Genomic DNA, 18220 nt, shown 5'->3' with positions numbered 1-18220 from the left:
TGCCCACTGGTATTTCAAGAACTGCAAGCAGGGCTTCGCTTCCTTAAGAATACTTCATGTTGAACAGAGACCTACCCTTCAGAGACTTTTAATCAGTTCGTCATAATGTGACTCTGGAGGAAAGCAGGCAGTGAGTTGCATGATCTCACTGTACGTTTGTCCGTGCTGTTTTTCGTTGTTGGTGGTGTCTTCCTAATATGCATATTCATGATTGCGTGGGAGTCATCAGAGACAAGGGATGCTGTTTCTGAGCTGGGGTAGGTTTGGCGAAGCTCCAGCAGAAAGTGTTATATTCAGCATACCATAAACTCTTTAACTGAATTTGTTAATAGCTAGAAGTTGGATTGCATGCAGTGTGAGTCTTCAGATAATATTTTACTGCACTGAACCAGAAAACTACTGGCTCGTGCACTCTGGGCTGTCTCTTCCTCCAGATATCCTTCTGACCATAGTTCAGTTTACTGTACAGTTGACTTTGGAGTCCTATCTTGATTGCAGAGCAGGTAGGCAGTTTCACTCCCCCAGGGACAGAGCAATGCCAGGAAAGATGCTGTACACAACAGGGTTTGTAGTTCTCATGGTTCTCACAGCATACATCATTTGAAGCAGCGCAGCAGCCAGCACGAAGAAGCAGCACAAAAAAAGGCTTTGAGCAGCATGCCACTGAATAGAATCACTGTGCAAGATCTCGGAGAGAAATGGCAGGCAAGGCATGCATAATGCGCTGTGGAGGCGGTCACCAATTGCCGAGGAGCGTGGAGTTTGTCCCACCATCGAGTATGTTGTCTGCTTGCATCGGGAAAGGCTCATACAAGTCCCTGAAAATCTCTGGGTGTAGTAGCGTGTACTTATTTGGAAGGAGCAGCTCCTACCTCTGCTACGTCCCTGCTGACTGACTGTGCCGTTAATTGAACTGTGGGACTGATTTGTTGGAAAAATAATTTGGCAGGCAGGTTTATTTTTAACTAGGGTCAGTTCCAGTCATTTAGTGGAAGGGCTGACAGTAGGAATTACTGCTGTAGGCTTCAGCGAAAGGAGGGACTGGAGCTTGGCACTGCAGCCTAAGCGAGTGCATGTGTAACTGTGCCCTTGGGCTCCACGCCCAGGTTTTATGAGGCTGGAGTGAAGCAGGAATAGGGAAGTGGTTCTATTTGTTAAATAATTAAAGCTAGTTATGAGTAACTCAGGTGCAGATCATCTTGCTGACTCATCATTTTTTCATTTCTGTTGAGTCATCCTGCTGGCTTGCGGAGGGATTGTAAACGGTTTTGGTTCTTGGTTTTGTTTTTGGAAGGGAGCTGCAGATGTGTACCAGCACTTTCAGAACTGAAACTGGAAGGAGTTGCTATTGCTTAACTTAATTTCTGGACAGGATTGTGAAAATAGAGGGAAATTACAACCTGGTGTTGCAGCCAAATTAGGATATTCATCTTTGGTTCTGTAGCTTCTTGCATTTCCAAGTATGTCTTGGAAGTTTATTTGCTTAGTTCTTGTATTAAAGTACCAACAAGCTGCTATAACTGAATGGCATTTCGGTTGACTGAACAGTTTCTTTGTATTTCCTTAAAGTTGCATCACATGGGATGAATCGTGTATATATGGGTGTGTTTTCTTTTATTCTAAGATGTTGATCAAAATCTAAGAAGTGTTCTTAAGGGGTCTAGTACCTGCAAAAGATTCACTCTTCCTGGATCTCTGATAGCACTTTCTCAGGAGGTTGTGTTCCAGTTGTGCAGATCTAAAGCAATTAATATAAACAGTTGTGCATTTCATACTGCTTCTTTACTTATAGGAGATATTTAATCAATTATGATTCTTTTTTGCATGTTTTTTTTTCTAGTTTTAACACTGAAGTTTGTCTAGTCTGCTTGAAAAAAAAAATCAAGCAAAAAGAGTTCCTAGTGTTTGCTTTGTGATGCTCATGGAGTTCAATAAATATTACTGCTGACAGTTTTTGGTTTGTTTGGCTTATTCTTCAATTTTTCATTTTTCAACTTGTATTCAGTCTTACTGTGTCCTTTCATGCTACTGTGACTAATTTGAGAATACGTTTCCATTCATCCTGACTGAAAAATAAACAACAAATGTGACAGAGTGCCAGTTCAACTATGCTGACTGTATTGCTGACTTCAGCAGCTCTAAAACAGCAGAGAACTTCAATTCTCATACCTGGATTCTCGGAAGTAGTTGAAGGACATGCTGCTACTTAAGAATGCAAAGAGACCTGTTAAAAATTCAGCATGGCTGTAGACTTGCTGAGTCTACAGAGTGTTATAAACTGATAAATGTTACGTAAGGGGATAATTATTTTTTATTTTTTGGAGATCAGGAGTTATGTCTGTGAATACTTTGAAAGCCATGGGCTGACATGTTACACTATCATCATATAGTGGTACTTGGGATGACTGAAATGTGGATCATTGAATAAAATCTATTCAGGGCCAGCTCTAGCTATGTAAGATTCATGTTAGTTCAGGTATACAATCTTGCAGTGTAATAGTAGTCCAGTATATCACAGCATATCTTTTGTGGGTTATCTACACACAAAGAACTAACAGGGAACTTTTGCATACACAGCAAAATAATTAACATCCTTGGAAGATATTTTAAAGGACACAGTGTTTGTGGTTGAAATGGAAGATCCGTTATATCTTCCTGTGTGGATGTCATCTAACAATTGTTGAATAATGTAGGTAATTTAAAAAGAACCCAAAAGTTCAAGGAGAATTCGTTCTCTGCATCAGATGGCAACAAGCAAGAAAAATGGTGGAAGAAAAAGCGCATAGCATCTGGTTGGCATCCATTCTCAGTCGTTTCTGTAATTGTCTACGGATCAAAGGAACAGGTGATAATAGTTACTGGCACCTTCTGGCATAAAAGTACCCTGACATCTTAGTTGCCCTTTTTCTGGGCTGAGTAGGGCTTTGGGAAGGTTATAGGGGCACATCTGTGTGGGTGTAGTTCTGCAGCTTTGTGTCAGGTTGGAGCACAGGCAGAGTGAGAAATGTTTATCTTCAAAAACGAGCATTTACTTATATTCTGTGTAAAATGAAAGGACCAGTCTCAAAAAGAACAGAAGAACATCTAAAAAGACAGGCTTCAGCAGAGTCCTGCAAACCAGTTAGTCAGACAAACTTCCTAACAATTACTACCTGTATTTCTGCAAGCTACACTATCTCCATTATCTCACTACAGATAGTGAGTAACAAGCTCTGTGATGACTATTTTTTTACCAAGCTTTGTGAAGAATATATTTATTTAGTTGTTTATTTGTATTTATTTCTCTATTTTCTGTACACCTTTATCCCTTGTGTTTTTTGTTTGTTCTTGGAGAAGCTCTTGAAGCTCTATTCCTGTCTATAAAATACATCATGTAGATGGTGTGATAAACGTTATGAAATGATCATAGAATCATAGAATCATAGAATATCCTGAGTTGGAAGGGACCCTTAAGGATCATCAAGTCCAACTCTCGACACCGCACAGGTCTACCCAAAAGTTCAGACCATGTGCCTAAGTTCACAGTCCAATCTCTTCTTAAATTCAGACAGGCTCGGTGCAGTGACCACTTCCCTGGGGAGCCTGTTCCAGTGTGCAACCACCCTCTCTGTGAAGAACCCCCTCCTGACGTCCAGCCTAAATTTCCCCTGCCTCAGCTTAACCCCGTTCCCGCGGGTCCTGTCACTAGTGTTAATGGAGAAAAGGTCTCCTGCCTCTTGACACCCCCTTACGAGGAAGTTGTAGACTGCGATGAGGTCTCCCCTCAGCCTCCTCTTCTCCAGGCTGAACAGGCCCAGTGACCTCAGCCGTTCCTCGTACGTCTTCCCCTCCAGGCCATATTTTAAATAGCCTAAATGTATAGAAACAGTCCATGTATATACCTGAAAATGGTTTTGTTTTCTTGCAGCTAACAGAAGATGAAATTGCAACTATTCTGAAATCGACTCTTAAAGGACTTGAATATTTGCACTTTATGAGAAAAATACATAGAGATATCAAGGCTGGAAACATCCTTCTTAACACTGAAGGGCATGCAAAATTAGCTGACTTTGGTGTAGCTGGCCAGTTAACAGTAAGTACATGTGGAAAGATGATTTTAAAAATGCTTTAGTGCTGCTAACCTTTTTTTTATACTTCTGTCTCTTTCTCTGCATTGAATTTTGTGTCTGAAAATAAACTAGTGGTTGAGTATTTCATGTATTGGAAGGCTATTTTTTATTTTTATTTTTTATTTTTTTTTTTACTGTTATAACCCATTGTACTTCAAATGGTTGCTGATTATGCTTTAAAGCTTCGTTAAAGATTTACGATCGTTGTCACCTGTTTAGCTTCTAGAGGCTGGTGGCCTGAATCTGCTTGGTCTTAATTGCTGTCATTACCATTTGAGCTTAGAGTAGCTAATTTTAGCTTTTAAATATATAACTAATATCAAAGGAATTTGTGAAAATAAACATCACTATTTTAATTGCATAAATAATGTAATTACAGGATACAATGGCAAAACGTAATACTGTTATAGGAACTCCATTTTGGATGGCTCCAGAAGTAATACAGGAGATTGGCTATAACTGTGTGGCAGACATCTGGTCCCTTGGTATCACGTCAATAGAAATGGCTGAAGGAAAGCCTCCATATGCTGATATTCATCCAATGAGGGTAAGCGTATGCCCTAGCATTTACTTCTAATTGTATTTTTTTAAAAGTGGAGTCATCAAACAGTGCATTCATGGATGAAATTTATGACAAGGGATTTCTACTTGCTGTGATGCTTCCTATTTGCTGCCGTTTGTTTTTTGACATGTGTTTGTAAGGTGTCTGAGTGTTATCTCCAATGGAGGGAGAACTAAAACAGTAAATGCTTAATTGACTTAAGGCAACATATAGAGCCAGTTTCAGACTACAGCTGCACTTTGTAGAGTTCCATAACCAAAAAGCCATCCTCCTTTGTAAGTTTTGACTTAAAAGTCATCTAGAAGAGTATTTAGGATTGCTGTGTGTGAGCACTACTGGTGTTAGTAACCTTTGGCAGCTCTTTTTTTTTTTTTTTTTTTTTAACCAGCCCTTACAGTCTGTTGCTGAACCAATTCACTTCTTGCAAAATAAAAATGTAAATAGAATTACTCACTCTATGAGAAGTAGCATTTATAAAGGAATTGCTCTTGAGAAGTTCATAGGGAAAAATGCTTGTCTAGGAATAAGTGCTGCCAGTGGTAGTCATGCTTTTGTTTTCTTTTTTGAAATGAACACTAGAATAACTACACTGAGCATCAATAAATAATCCTTTCTTGGATTGTTTACACATAAAAACCCATTTGGTACTAAAAAGAAACTTTATGTTAAAAGCAGATTATTTTTCACCTTTGTGCTTTGCTGTGAAAATTGTATACACGTTAGATTATCTTACTCAGTTTTCTTTTGCTCATGTGTCGTATATCAGGATCACGATAAAAGTATATCAGCAGTCTTCAGGGAGAAGGTGCTGTTCATATGCGATTACTGTAAGGTAGCACATTTGTAAGTTCAAGTGTATTTAGTGCTATTGGGTTCTTGTTTGTTTGTGCTTTTTGGACCTGAGATGTTTCCTGATTTTTTTCCACTGTGCAGCTCAGCTAAAGCTAGTGAGTGTTTTGTTTCCAAAATGATGTAATGTTTCCAACTGCAAAACTTAGTGTTTTTCTTGCACCACTTTTTTTTTTTTTCTGGGTAGCTAACTATTTTAAAATTAGTGTCCAAACTGAAAATACTCAGATGAAAGCCAAGAAGACCAGGATAAGCATCTCTGTAGTTTGTTTTCAATATCAATGGGAATTTAATTCAGATGAACTGACATATTGGGGAAAAATATTTGAAGAATTATTGATTACGAATCAGTTGAATTTTATCATGGTGGCTTTCTTGCTTGTACTTTCAGTGAAGCTGTCCTTATTACAGCTGAGTTCATTTGACATAATTGTGTGTAGTTGCACTAGCTGTTGAAAGGTGAGGACTGCATTATCAGTGAGGATTTTATAAGCGTGACAATAGCTGCTTATAAATCAAAGGTCACTGTTTGAGTTTGAAGGCTTGTGAATCTGTTTAATTCGTGTAATCAAATGAATGCTATCAAAGGCCAAAGTAATTTAACACAACAATTCTGGATTACATAGAACATGTGTTCTTGTTAATAAATTACGTTATGGCTTTTAAGGGCTTGTATGCAGTTAGTAGTCTTTTATGTATTTGATACCTAGAGTTTTTCTTAATTTTTATTAGTGAGTTGTTACAGTGGTTAACAAGAAATACACAGATTTAAGTTGCAATAGTTTTCCCAGTGTCATATGATACAGCTTCACAGGACATTTGGACATATGTAGATGCTTTCCTACTTTGTTTTAGTTATGACACAGAATTGATATAGGCAAGCATGAAAGCTTGGGCAAATTTTCATTGCTTTTTCTAGATGTTGTTGGAGTTCTGTGGTATTTATGTAAGGCACAATTTTGTTACTTGGGAATGCATGTTGAAATTACCATGTGCGCTATTTTGCTGTAGGCTGGTTGGCACTGCCACAAAGGTAATGCACTGCCAGTAGGCTATTTCCTTGTCAACTGCATTTACAGCTTAATAGAAATATTACATGACTTCTTTAAACAAGTGTTTTGGCAGAGAGGAAATAGCAGATTCCATGCAAACAAGCATAGCTTCCTCTGCTTAACCACACTCTGGCTACTCTGAGGAGTTGCACTGGTTTCAGCTGGGAAAGAATGAGAAGCAGGGGGTGCAAAATGGAATTTGGTGTGGGGGGAAAAAAAATCAGTTCCTCTCTGTTCAAGTATTAGTGGCTTAGTGTACTTGACTGTGTAAGTGTCATCAGTGATATTTTCACTTGTTTCTGGGGCAAATCAGAGTTCAAAATAACCTGCTGTTGTTGTACTTGGTTTGAAGCTCAAAGGTCAAGACCATCTGCAAGCCTGGTAGTCTAATGCTTTGTTCATGTAAGAATTACAGAATGCCTCGCATATTTCGTGTCAGAGTTCCTTTTTGTGCTTTTGCTGGTGCTGTAATAATGGTTTGCTTTGTTAGCAAGGGAAACTTCTGTGTTTTCTCCGAATTTTCCTCAAAGAAGCGTTTTTCAGATAGGGAAAAAATTCAGACATTGTCAAGGTTACCCTAAACTGTGGTGATACTGTTGCTAGAAATGGCAGTGAGTCTGCTGTTGAGTCAAAAAAAAAAAAAAAAAAAAAAAAAAAAAATCACTGAAACCTAGATAATTTAACAGGGCTAGAAGTCTGATTGCAGTCGTCAGTGCAATGACCAGGGTTAATGTGGGTAACGGTGTATGCATCTGCCTTTGGTTCCTGTGCTGGGATGAGCAGTTCTGAATTTATTATAGTGGAGCTAATTAAAGGGGGCTTCTGTGTGGGTCTAGAGCAAGACTCAAGCTCCTACTCTGAACCTGCACTGAGAGGCTTTAACAGCTGTGCTCCTGTGTTTCCTATGGACTGCAGCATATGTGCAGGCTGTTCTGATAAAGTATTCCTCCTACCACTGTCTGAATTTAATTCAAACCATTAACTGCTTTGTGTAGTCTCTCCTCTTCCTGCAATATCTGTCTTTAATGTCTGTTTGTTTCTAAAGGCCTCTTTTTTTTATTTCTTTTGGTAGAAAGACAAAGGTTGGCCCTATTTTTCCACAGTAGATCTGATCATGTTTTTTGGTGCAAGTTGGTAACGTGCTTTTGATAGATCTTTTGTGTTTGCTGATCAAGCTGTGATCTCAAATTTGTTACGTAAATGAGTTGTTTTTGGTGGAAGATTGTTTAAGCTGCAGGGTTTTTATCTGATCACCATCTACGTAGTGCTGACGCTTCTTTTTGTTAAGAAGTAGACTAACTTTGCCATAAAGCTTATCTTACACCTTAAGAATGGCATCTTTTGAGGCCCTTTCTCTAGGACCACCACCCTTACCTTATGTATTTTCAGTATATTAATGCAATGGTCACTTACTGACATGAGGCTGTGATTTTCATGATCAACTTAAGCCCCTCCAAGTGTGGGCTTCAGGTTATAAAGATGTCTGTCCCTAGCTAGGAGCTCCTGCTGACCTTTCTGGTAAGCAAACACTGGCGTTTTTGTGGCCTCACAAGGAGTTGGGCAGAAGAACTGGTCTTCTGGGAAGCTAATCTGACAGAAAACCTGCTGGAGCTGAGCAAGAGGAGCTGTAGGAGCACGTAGATGGACGGGGGAAGTGGTTTGAGTGGAGTTACTACTTCTGGCCACAGCTATGCACTGAGCCTTGTAGGCCGACTGTAAAACTGCAGCCTGTATTTCATAAAATTTGCTCTTCTTTGCAAGGTCAACACTTACTGACAGGATGGAGCATTTCAGATAAATGCTGGTAGCTCAAAAAAAAAAATTCTTTCATGCTTATCAGGCAGCTGCAATAATTCATGTTGCTGCAGTATGGAAGAAGCTGGTGGTAGATGCGTTTTTCAACACTTCACAGTATTGGCCTTTGTTTCTTTCTGGTGAGGTTTGTTGGAAATGGACCATGTGGGCATCACATGTTCTACAGTGAATTGGAGGAAGCCAATTTGAACTGCTTCCATTTGCTTTAAGTCCAATCATGATATTTATTTTTCCATGGCACTTACCCAGATTATCCATGCCTCCTGCTTAGCCTGTGTCATTTCCATCCTGGACTAATCTGTTTGTAATAACCTTTTATGCCTGATGTATCTTATAACAATCTACCATTTCCCAGTTATTTATTCTCAGCATACTGTGTTAAAAGTGGAGTTTGAAGTGAGAATTATTGCTGTGTAAAGCTGCAAGAACCAAGGAAGGTGTCCTGTTGAGCATCACTGTCTGATTTAGACTGGTTTTTAATCATTGAGTAAATGGTTTCCTCTATACCTTCTTATGCCAGAAGTTGAGGATGGGGGGTGGGGGGAACACTAAAAACCTTTTGGCATTATCAGATGATTTTCTATATAACCAATTCAAATAGGGGGAATGCTTGCCTTTTTTTCCCCTTCTCCAACAGATGAAATTGTCTCATCAGTTTCTATTGTTTTATTTGAGAGGTCACGTTAGCATTACTGCTTTCAATTTAGAGCAGCATTATAAAAGTATATTATACTATTTTCTTATTTTAGTGCTTCTGCTTATCTTTAGAAAAGAGTTTGAGGTAACTTCCAAAAGTCATTCCCTTTTAAAAAACTTTCTGTGAGGCACTTGTTAATTTATAACTGAAGATCTTGACTGCTGTTTCTAGATAGAGCGAGTTAATATTTAAAGAGATTTAAATATGGATTGTTGATTGTATATTACTGTTTATTACTTTACTACCTGTTCAAAATCTTGTGGAAGAAGGCAGTGAGTTGTGGTAGGACTCCCTGAGTGGGATTCCTCAGGGAGGTCATAATTCTGTGGAATTTCTGTTGTGGCTTCTGTGTTATGATAGGGTATTTAACTGTAGGCAAACTGTGTGCTTTCAAGTGCCTGGAAGTACTAAGATTATTTTAAAATAGTTAAATCATAAGACTTGGAAAAAAGCATGAGACCCTAGCACATGCAGTTCTGTCAGTGGTAGGGTTATGAATGCATATAGTTAAAGGAACAACAACAACAAAATGGCTCCCCTTTTCGAACTGGGTCTTCCATTGTGTCTCGTCGTTTTCTTAAAACTTGATTCCTCAAGACGGGATTTTAGTGTGTGTTGTCCAACATGATGCCATGTTCATTCTAAGTTCCTTAATAAATCGTGATACACTGTATTACGTACATCTATAGTATGTTAGATATGCTAATATGTGGTGACCTAATTCTGTGGTGTGATATGGTTGAAGCAGAAGACTAGAATTTGCAAAGAGGTTTTGAGAGACCTTTAGGTGTCTCTGAGCTTTGTGTGGAGTTTGTTTGCTTTAAACTGACCTTAAAAAGCTTCAGAGGGGCTTTCTTCCTGCCATGTCTGTTGCAAAGAGCATTTAGGCAGCCACATGATGAACTGGTTCAGAAACTGACCAAAGAACAAGAATTAGTTCTCACTGATACATGGTGCTAGGATGAGGTTGGAGCCCATCTTACCTGTCCTCTTAGACTTTTCCAGTGGTGCCTATCAATAAAATGAGACTGATTTCTAGACTTTTTAAGGGTAGATGTGCTCTCTGCAAAGCTTCCCTCCTTCCCCACCTCATCCGCTCTTCGAGCGGTACGTCAGCAACAGTATTTAAAGATGAACTTCATGAGGTAAACTTCTAGCAGGCCTTAGGCAAGCATGTGGCTGAAGAAGAGTGTTGTTTCATGAGCTATTTGCCCCTGTGGAGCAAAATAGGACCCCAATTTCAAATAGGTGGACTAACTTTGAGAATAAAATGAGCACAGTTGGTACTGTCTAACAGAAAATAATGTTCCTTATATCTTTTTTTGTCCAATGTCAAAGGAGTTGTTTCCCACGTAATCTCCATGAGAAATGCAATTCTATATAGTAACAGCATATGTAGCAATTTGCTTTTAAGACAGTAGTAGTGTTCTGTGGTTCAAACCAGTTGTTGCACTTACACTAATACCATCACTGAGCGAGGATTTGTATCTTGATTTCTTTTTTGTTCACAGCTTTCTTCTTTCAAAGTTGAATTCCAAAGAAGTATGACTTTTTTTTTTTTTTTGAATATTTAACGCCTACAGGATTCAGGGAGGAAGCAGATTTTGAAAGGATTTAATTTGCTTACTTGCTCGTCACCAACTCTACCGTGAGCTGAATGTAGAGGAGGAGACTACTGGGAGTGTTCTGATGAGTGAGGAGGTCAACTCAGACAATACATCCTTGGTATAGGCCAGTTTCTTGTGATGAAGAAATATAATTTCTTCCCACTTTTTGGCATATCTAGCATAGAATTTTAATGAAGGTTCCTATATACCAAGCATTGCTTGCACTTTCTAATCAATAGAATTATTTGGCGCAGGATAAATAAGTTTATCACTATTAAAAGTATGCATTCTTTATTTTTTATGATACCAGGTTTGTTGGTTGCATCTGTGCACAAAAAGGAAATGTTAATCTGTCATGTGTAATAAAGTAGCAGAAATGGAGAATATTTGAAATTTGGACTGGAACTGGAGTTTAATTTGAATTAAATGGAAAACATTTATTTCATGCTTCTAAATGAGGATTTAATTAAAATTAAATTGGTTCATCTTTTTAGACTCACCCCTGAATAGGAAATTTGAAACATATTTGAGTTGATGGTTGGTTTTCTCTGACTTTGATTAATCACTTTCAAAGTAAGCGGAGGATCAGTACAGTAATTTCATAATTACACACAAGTGAGTTAACTTGAAACTTTAACTAAAATAACTGTAAGGGAAGTTTGATGTTGGTTAGTTTCATGTAATGCTGTCTATCTTCTGTGTATGATTCAAATTCTTAGAAGTGCTAATCTGAAAAAAGGACCATACCATGATACTACCCATTTATTTGCGAGGTACATTAATAGGGAAATGTTTGACCTGGAAATACTACTTTTCAAAGACACTGGAACAGTAAGTGGGGACTGAATGAAGCCGTGAAATAGGTGTAAGGATTCTTGATGACTTCAGTGAATGTTGCATCGAACAGCGCACATCTGAAAGCATTGGTAAAAGTTGTTTGATGGACCTGTTCTTGTGGTTAAAGCCAGGAATACATTCAGCGAACCAACCTAGCATGGTATGGGTTAATGTTATTCTCTACTACTGAGCTGGCCTCTTTCTCCCTGGAGGAATGCTGGAAATAAACAAACAAACAAAAACAAAACCCTCCACCAAAAAGCTCATTCAGAAGTTTTAAATCACTGTAAATCTGCTCATTTGTGATGTTAGGAAAACTGTAAACATAGATCAAAGTGCGAAGCAAAACTATTCTGCAACTTGATGATCTCAAGAAAATTTTATTTGAAATAGACAACCAGTAGTAAATCATCAAGATGCATTGAAACTAGAATCACAAGTTGTATGTTACAAGACTTGTTTATTAATTAACATTACAGCATTCCTGCTTGAATAAGCCTTTCCATCATCTGTACGCATAATTGTATGCTGGGTGGTTTGTTCAGTTCATTTTTACCTTGCACAATGGACTTTGAAAAATATTCGGCAGCGTATTTATGCACAGACTTCAGAGAACTCCTTTTACTAAAAATTCTACAGTACCCTGCAGGATATTGTAAAGTATAGCATGGATTTCAAAACTTCAAGTGAATAGCTATAAATATATGCACATATATACACACACACAAATATATACATGTCCTTACATGGACATATATGATACATGCACATGCATCAATTTCTTTTTATTTCCATAATCTTTCAAGTTCTATGATTAACAAAAAACATAAAAGATGATTTTTTTTTTTTTAATTATTCAGAGGTCTGGCAGCTACCTTTATAGAAGAGGGAATTTATGCATTGCTTTTAATTGAAATAGGTCCACTTGAATTTTTGCATGTGACTAGTGTCTTGTTAAGCCAAAAAAGAACTTCGTAAATCTTTAAAAGATCATTGGTGGCTTGAATTAACGCTTCTTCGTTCAAGTGAATATGTTCATTTTTTTCTTAAACTTTAAAATGTTTTATTTCTGTGTAGTTGGTAGACTTAGAGTCCTTGTCAAGGAGACTTGACTAGTGTATAGCACAAGTCTTAATACATTATTACACTTTTTAAAAGCAGAAGTGTATTTACTTGGGTTTTGGTTAGAGGGATATTTGATTTTGAATTATGTGGCAGAAAACCGCAATCAGATTAGGAGTAAAATATTAGGCTTCTATTACTACTCACTGTAAGATTTCTTTTTTTGTCGTTCTTTAAATTTATACTGACTGTTTACTTAGTTTAAAAAAAAAAATATATATATATATATATATATAAAATTGCTTCAATTGAAAGGAAGGTAAAATTTGGAATTGATAAAGCTTATTAAGACTGTATGTACCCAGTTTCTGTCTTGGTATTATATTGCCTTAAAATGTACACTCAGTCACTTTTAAAGAGGATGATGCATAATAAATGTAAGAAATTTATTTAAAAGGAAAGGTTGCCAATCAGACTAAATTTGTTTCAGTTAAAACTTGATGGTCTAAAGACAACTTATAATCCTTTTCTTGTTATAAAGTATTGTCAAATTTGTAGTAGTATCAGTTAAAAAGTTTATGGAAACTTTGTTTTAAGGTGGTTTAAAATAGAACTAAATCTTTAATTTGTATTTGATGGCACCTGTTTTCATTTTGTTTCCCCGGCAACACCAGTGGTATCAAAAAATTGCCCGTAGACCACCCTGGTTTTAGAGAAGAATGAAACCAGCCTTTTTCATTTCAGCCTTTTATTTTACTGACTAAATATTTAAACAGAGCTCTAACACGCAGTCAGCGGTCTGTGAACTGACTCCGTTGACCGGGGGATGCAACTTGTGATTTTTTTGTATTAGAATTTTCTGTATCAATTTCAGTTTTTATAGGTTATTTTAAAAATGCCATAAGAGAATGTATAGGAAATACTTTCAATAATATCCCATGGCAGAAAGCAGCATTGTCTACCTGCAAAAGTGGAATGAAAGTTTGCATTTGTTAGCTAGCATGATCTGTTTTCAAAACTATATGGATCCAAGTTCTTATTCCAGATGTGAGTTCTCCATTATTGACGTTCCCCTGGGAAAGAAAGCAAGCCAACACAAGCGTTACCTCCAGATTTCTGCTTTCTTCTGTGTGTCTTTACTGTGTCTGAGAATTCACATTGATTGTGAAGATTGTTTGAGGTGTTTGGAATGCCATATCTATCTTAATGTGTTATGGGCTTTATGCATCGGTCCGTGTTTTAGAAAAGCAAAACTGCATTAACTCTTGGAAGTGGTGCTTATTGCGTGCCTACCTGAAGAGCTCTGCTAACAAAAGCCTCCTGTGCCAAGCATGCTCCTGCACTCCGTGCCGTCCGTGCTGATGTGTTCTCGTGGAGCAAATCAGAACTATCAAGACAACTTCTGATTTAGGGAGAATTACAGAAACACGTGAGAGGCTAGGAAGTGTCAGGTGTGTGGTGTTCTTCATTGTTCCCCAGGAATTTAGAACAGTTTATGAGGTGATCTGATCTAAGAAAAGAATATTTTGGTGGGGATGTACTTTGAAGGTGTTCTAGGGAACATGTGTTGGCCCTTTCAGCACTTCCCAGTACCTGGGGAGTGCTGGAACCATGACTGTAGAGTTGGCAATAGAGGTGGAAGCCCAGTATTCTCTGCTGCTGCTTTTTTTCTTCCTTTTTTTCTTTTGTGCACACTGAGTAGTTGCATTATTGGAGCCTCACATGGTAGCAAATCCAAGACTTACGGGGAGACTAACATGCATGTGTTGAAATACCCTTCCTGTTAAAGCAGATGACTCCTTAAGGAATGTTGTAATGATGAACTCTGGCCTGGGGACAGAGGGCATTGGATGAGTACGTGCAGACACAAGTGAGCATTGCCTGTGTTGTCCTTTCACTTTTGGAGAAAAGTTTGAGCAACTGAGTGAGCACTTTAAATGCTTTAATTTTACGTCAGGAGACGGTAGAATATTAGCGCTATCTTGGTTTTGTTTGCCTTTATTATTCAGAGGAACACAGTTGTGTAAACTTCTGTTTTCATATTCAGAACAAACAAACACTTATTTTTTGGGGTGAAAATGAGTGTGTGCAATTTCCTAATTTAAGAAAAAAGAAACTGAACTTTATTTAATACCGTGCTGCTCAACACTGAGAGGTAATTGAATCCTGTAGAGAAAGCAATGCCAAGTTCCTTAAAACTTCTCTTATTTGTGTGAATTGTTAGGTCACCTTTGACTTCAGTTTGAACAAATGGTGAGACTGGAGCAACTGGATGTGATGTGAGGTTTTTGGTGGGAAAATACGTTGAGTACAAAGTAGCTAGTAGGTTCTTGCTAGACTGGAAATCCTACAGCAAGCTGATGGGTCTAGGGCTGTAGTTGATGATTTCTGGTTTTAAATAACTTGCCTGGAGGGGAAAGAGTATTCTGCAGTATTTATCTGGCAGTAGGATTCTGAAGATGGCTTTGGTGTCATCTGAAACGAGCCTTGCTAAAAATCACCTGGATCAACGTGCCTGTAATGTGGCTAAACTGTGCAAGTGTGACTAATATTGACAAACACATCTCTGCTAGATATGTTTTATCGTGTGTGTGTGTGTGAGACAGCAGTGATGATTGTGGTAGAATTGGCAGGATGGGAGAGGTGGCCAGTGGACCTGGACAGGCTTTCCTGATGAATGCAGAAGATTGATACTGCCACAACGTGTCCCCATCTGTTCTAGCTATCCCGAAAGAGCACAGTCACACCCTCAGCTGCAACCTTTGTCATCCGGGATTCTTCAGATAACTTGAATGAAATGAAAGCACGGCTTTGACTTAAGACAATTTTTTCAGAGTTTGAACTGGATAGAGAAAAATTTTGAACACTTACAAATCTTGTCAAAAGAAACCCCCAAAACTTTCTCAGTGCTAACTGAGAAAATAATCAGACTCTAGCCACCTGTGTTGGGTCTTTGCTTCCTTCTTCTTCCAACTTGAAGTGTACAATGTAATTAACCTGGCTAGCTGTTATGGAAAGGAACAGCTCTAAGATGCGTAAGGATTTTTGCACCCGCTGTTTTATAATGTCTTGGGCTTGTCATAGCTGACAAACTTGTGTGTTATCATCGCTGCACTGATGTAAATTTCTGATTTTAATAGCAAACTTTTTTTGAGATTGTGGCCATTTTCTTACAAAATGAATTGCTTTCATTTAATGCAGTTGGAGGAAGGCAGGACTTGGAAGCATGGGAGAAGTCTCCTCCCTTTTCAGGGGTAAGAATCTCTTACATCAGCAAAATTGTATCACTTCAGGTGTGCTGACAGCTGTTTTTAAAGAGAATATAAATTGTGTAATTGAGGTGATACAGGCTGAAAAAACTTTCTGGAGGAAGAAATTTACTCTATGCACATAAAGGTCTGCAGGTGGAGATTTTGTGGAGCAACTGCTCCCACAAAGGCAGGCTGTCATTCTGTCTTGAAATATTTCTAGATTGAGATGATTTATTTTAGAATGTTGCCAGAGATGCATGAAGAACTCATATATAGAGTATGTTTGGTGTACCTAAGCTCTCACTAGTAATGACTCCCAAAAGAATGGAAAAGTTACTTTTTTGTATTTCTGGTAGTCAAAGAATTAGGTGGAAAAATTAAAAAGTTTGGGAAGAAGTGTTCTGATTCCTCTTTTGATTGGCATTGATCATTTTGACCAAAAGCTTTTGGTGTTCTTTGCTCCATCAAAGAAAGGAGTAGGAGATTAAACATAGACCATGAGGATGCAGTCTATCTCACCCTTTATTTCTGAATCATGCATAACGTTTAAATGACCTAACATCTTTCACTGCTCACAAAAGCTGTTCTCTCATCAGGCCTGCTTTTGCACATTTGCATGTTTGATTTATGTAAAAGGGGGTCAAAGCAGACTGTTGCCCTTTGTTGTTGGGTTTGTCCTGTATTGTCTGTGATCCCAAAACATGCTGCAGTTAAAGTGTCCTGTTTGCAACCAAACTGCCTGCTTCTGATTTATGTGCTTCTTGAAAGTGTTTTGTTTTGTTGGTGTATTCTTGGTGCATATCAGTGGCTGGCAGGTGACTCAAATAAGCCTATTTGATCCCATTAGGCTTGCTTTGTATTCAGCAAATATATTATCATAGAAATCAATTTCCTCATATTTGATAAAAGTAATCAGCTATTTGGTGCCCCTGGGGATATGCTTAACATTAGGTTACATACAAATGCACAGGAAAGAAAGTTTTCATGAAAATTGTCCTGCATTTGTTTCCTTTTCTTTATGACCTCGTTCTTTGTAAATATTAAGGTTTCAATATAGCTCCAGAGCAGTGGTAAAATTACACTTCTAAATAATGGTGTTAGAACTGTGGTGTTAACTTAAGATTGATTATTGTTGTTTGTCATTATTATTTTTAAAAGAATTGTTAGGACTTCATTTCTGATCTTACATCTTTGACAAACCTTACATAGATAGATTTTTGTTATAACATATTTTGGCTTTTTGGGGCTACTTTCACTCGTTGGCTTTTTTTTTTTTTTTTTTTTTTTTTTTTTTTTTTTTTTGTAGACTAGTTCTTGAGCTTTGGTATTTTCTTTTTATTATGGATTAAGTCAGTCAGGTATAATGTTCATTTTCACAAGCCATTAATGACTGTGCTTATACTTCAGATGCTACTGTATGTACTGGGTGAGTTTGTTTTCCACCACTGCTGCTTGATAGTCCGGTTAGTGTTACCTTGCTTACTTACCTGTATGCACACAATAAAAACATGGTTGGCTCACTTTTCTCATTTTTCTTTCAAATCTTAAGGGAACTTGTTTTCTATGAAGTTAATATTTGCTGTTAATGGAAGAAAAACATTTACAGGGAATGCCATAATTAGGTTTGTAACATAAATAACTCATAACTATCAGAAGAGTTGCGATGACTGTAGACTGGTAACTCTGGCAATTGTGTAGCAACCTTTTTCTTTCTTTTTTTTTTTTTTTTTTTCCTGTTCCTTTTATAACATTACTTTGATCAAAAGGTGCATGCTACAAAAACTTATTTTGTAGACTTGGCACTCCAGGATTTTGGTGACTGATGAATGCTCTCCCTTCTTTCATTTCCTTTTACAATTATGCTTTTATAAATAGCCTTGCAGAGCAACTTTAGAGGTGCTATCACAAAACTAACTGTGTAACTGTTATTCTTTCTGAATATTTAACTCCAGACTAATTGGTTAATAAATAGATTCCACTTGCAAAGAAACAAGGTGTTAACTTGTACTAGGTGTTACCTGTGAGTAATAATGCTGTAGATTTTTTTTGTTTCCATCAGAGATAACTCTGGTGTAAACTGTATTAATACAGTTTTGTCCTGAAATGACAGTGGTGCATCTCAGTGTTAAATACATACGTATTTTTCTTGTGGCTTTCATTATATCCTTCTATTTTATCTATGAGTAGGAGGACTCTGCATATTTGCGGATGCTTCTAAGAATCAAAATAGTTAGTTACATTTCCCTTCCACGCCCCAAGATTGCTTCTGCCAAAGAAGAATAACAAATGGTTCTGTTTTCTACTCTCCCAATTCTGAATTATTTTACGTCTTCTTGCTGCTAATTAGGTCTTCTGGACTTCGACAGCTAGCTAGCTGGT

At 37.7% G+C, this 18220-nt stretch overlaps 1 protein-coding gene across 2 annotated transcripts in view; it reads left to right on the top strand.

Annotated features, from left to right (window-relative positions):
- STK3 (serine/threonine kinase 3) overlaps positions 1-18220 on the top strand; it is a 155463-nt gene that overhangs the window by 42446 nt on the left and 94797 nt on the right. For both annotated transcript variants that reach the window (XM_084510469.1, XM_084510470.1), the window contains exons 5-6: positions 3908-4072; positions 4489-4656. In XM_084510469.1, the coding sequence (XP_084366595.1) occupies positions 3908-4072; positions 4489-4656 (333 nt within the window). The remainder of the gene's footprint in view (positions 1-3907; positions 4073-4488; positions 4657-18220) is intronic.

Source organism: Aythya ferina (genome assembly GCF_964211825.1).
Source record: "Aythya ferina genome assembly, chromosome: 2".
Taxonomy (NCBI): Eukaryota; Metazoa; Chordata; class Aves; order Anseriformes; family Anatidae; genus Aythya; species Aythya ferina.
The sequence above is the reverse complement of the archived record's forward strand: the minus strand, read 5'-3'. Positions and strand labels throughout refer to the sequence as shown.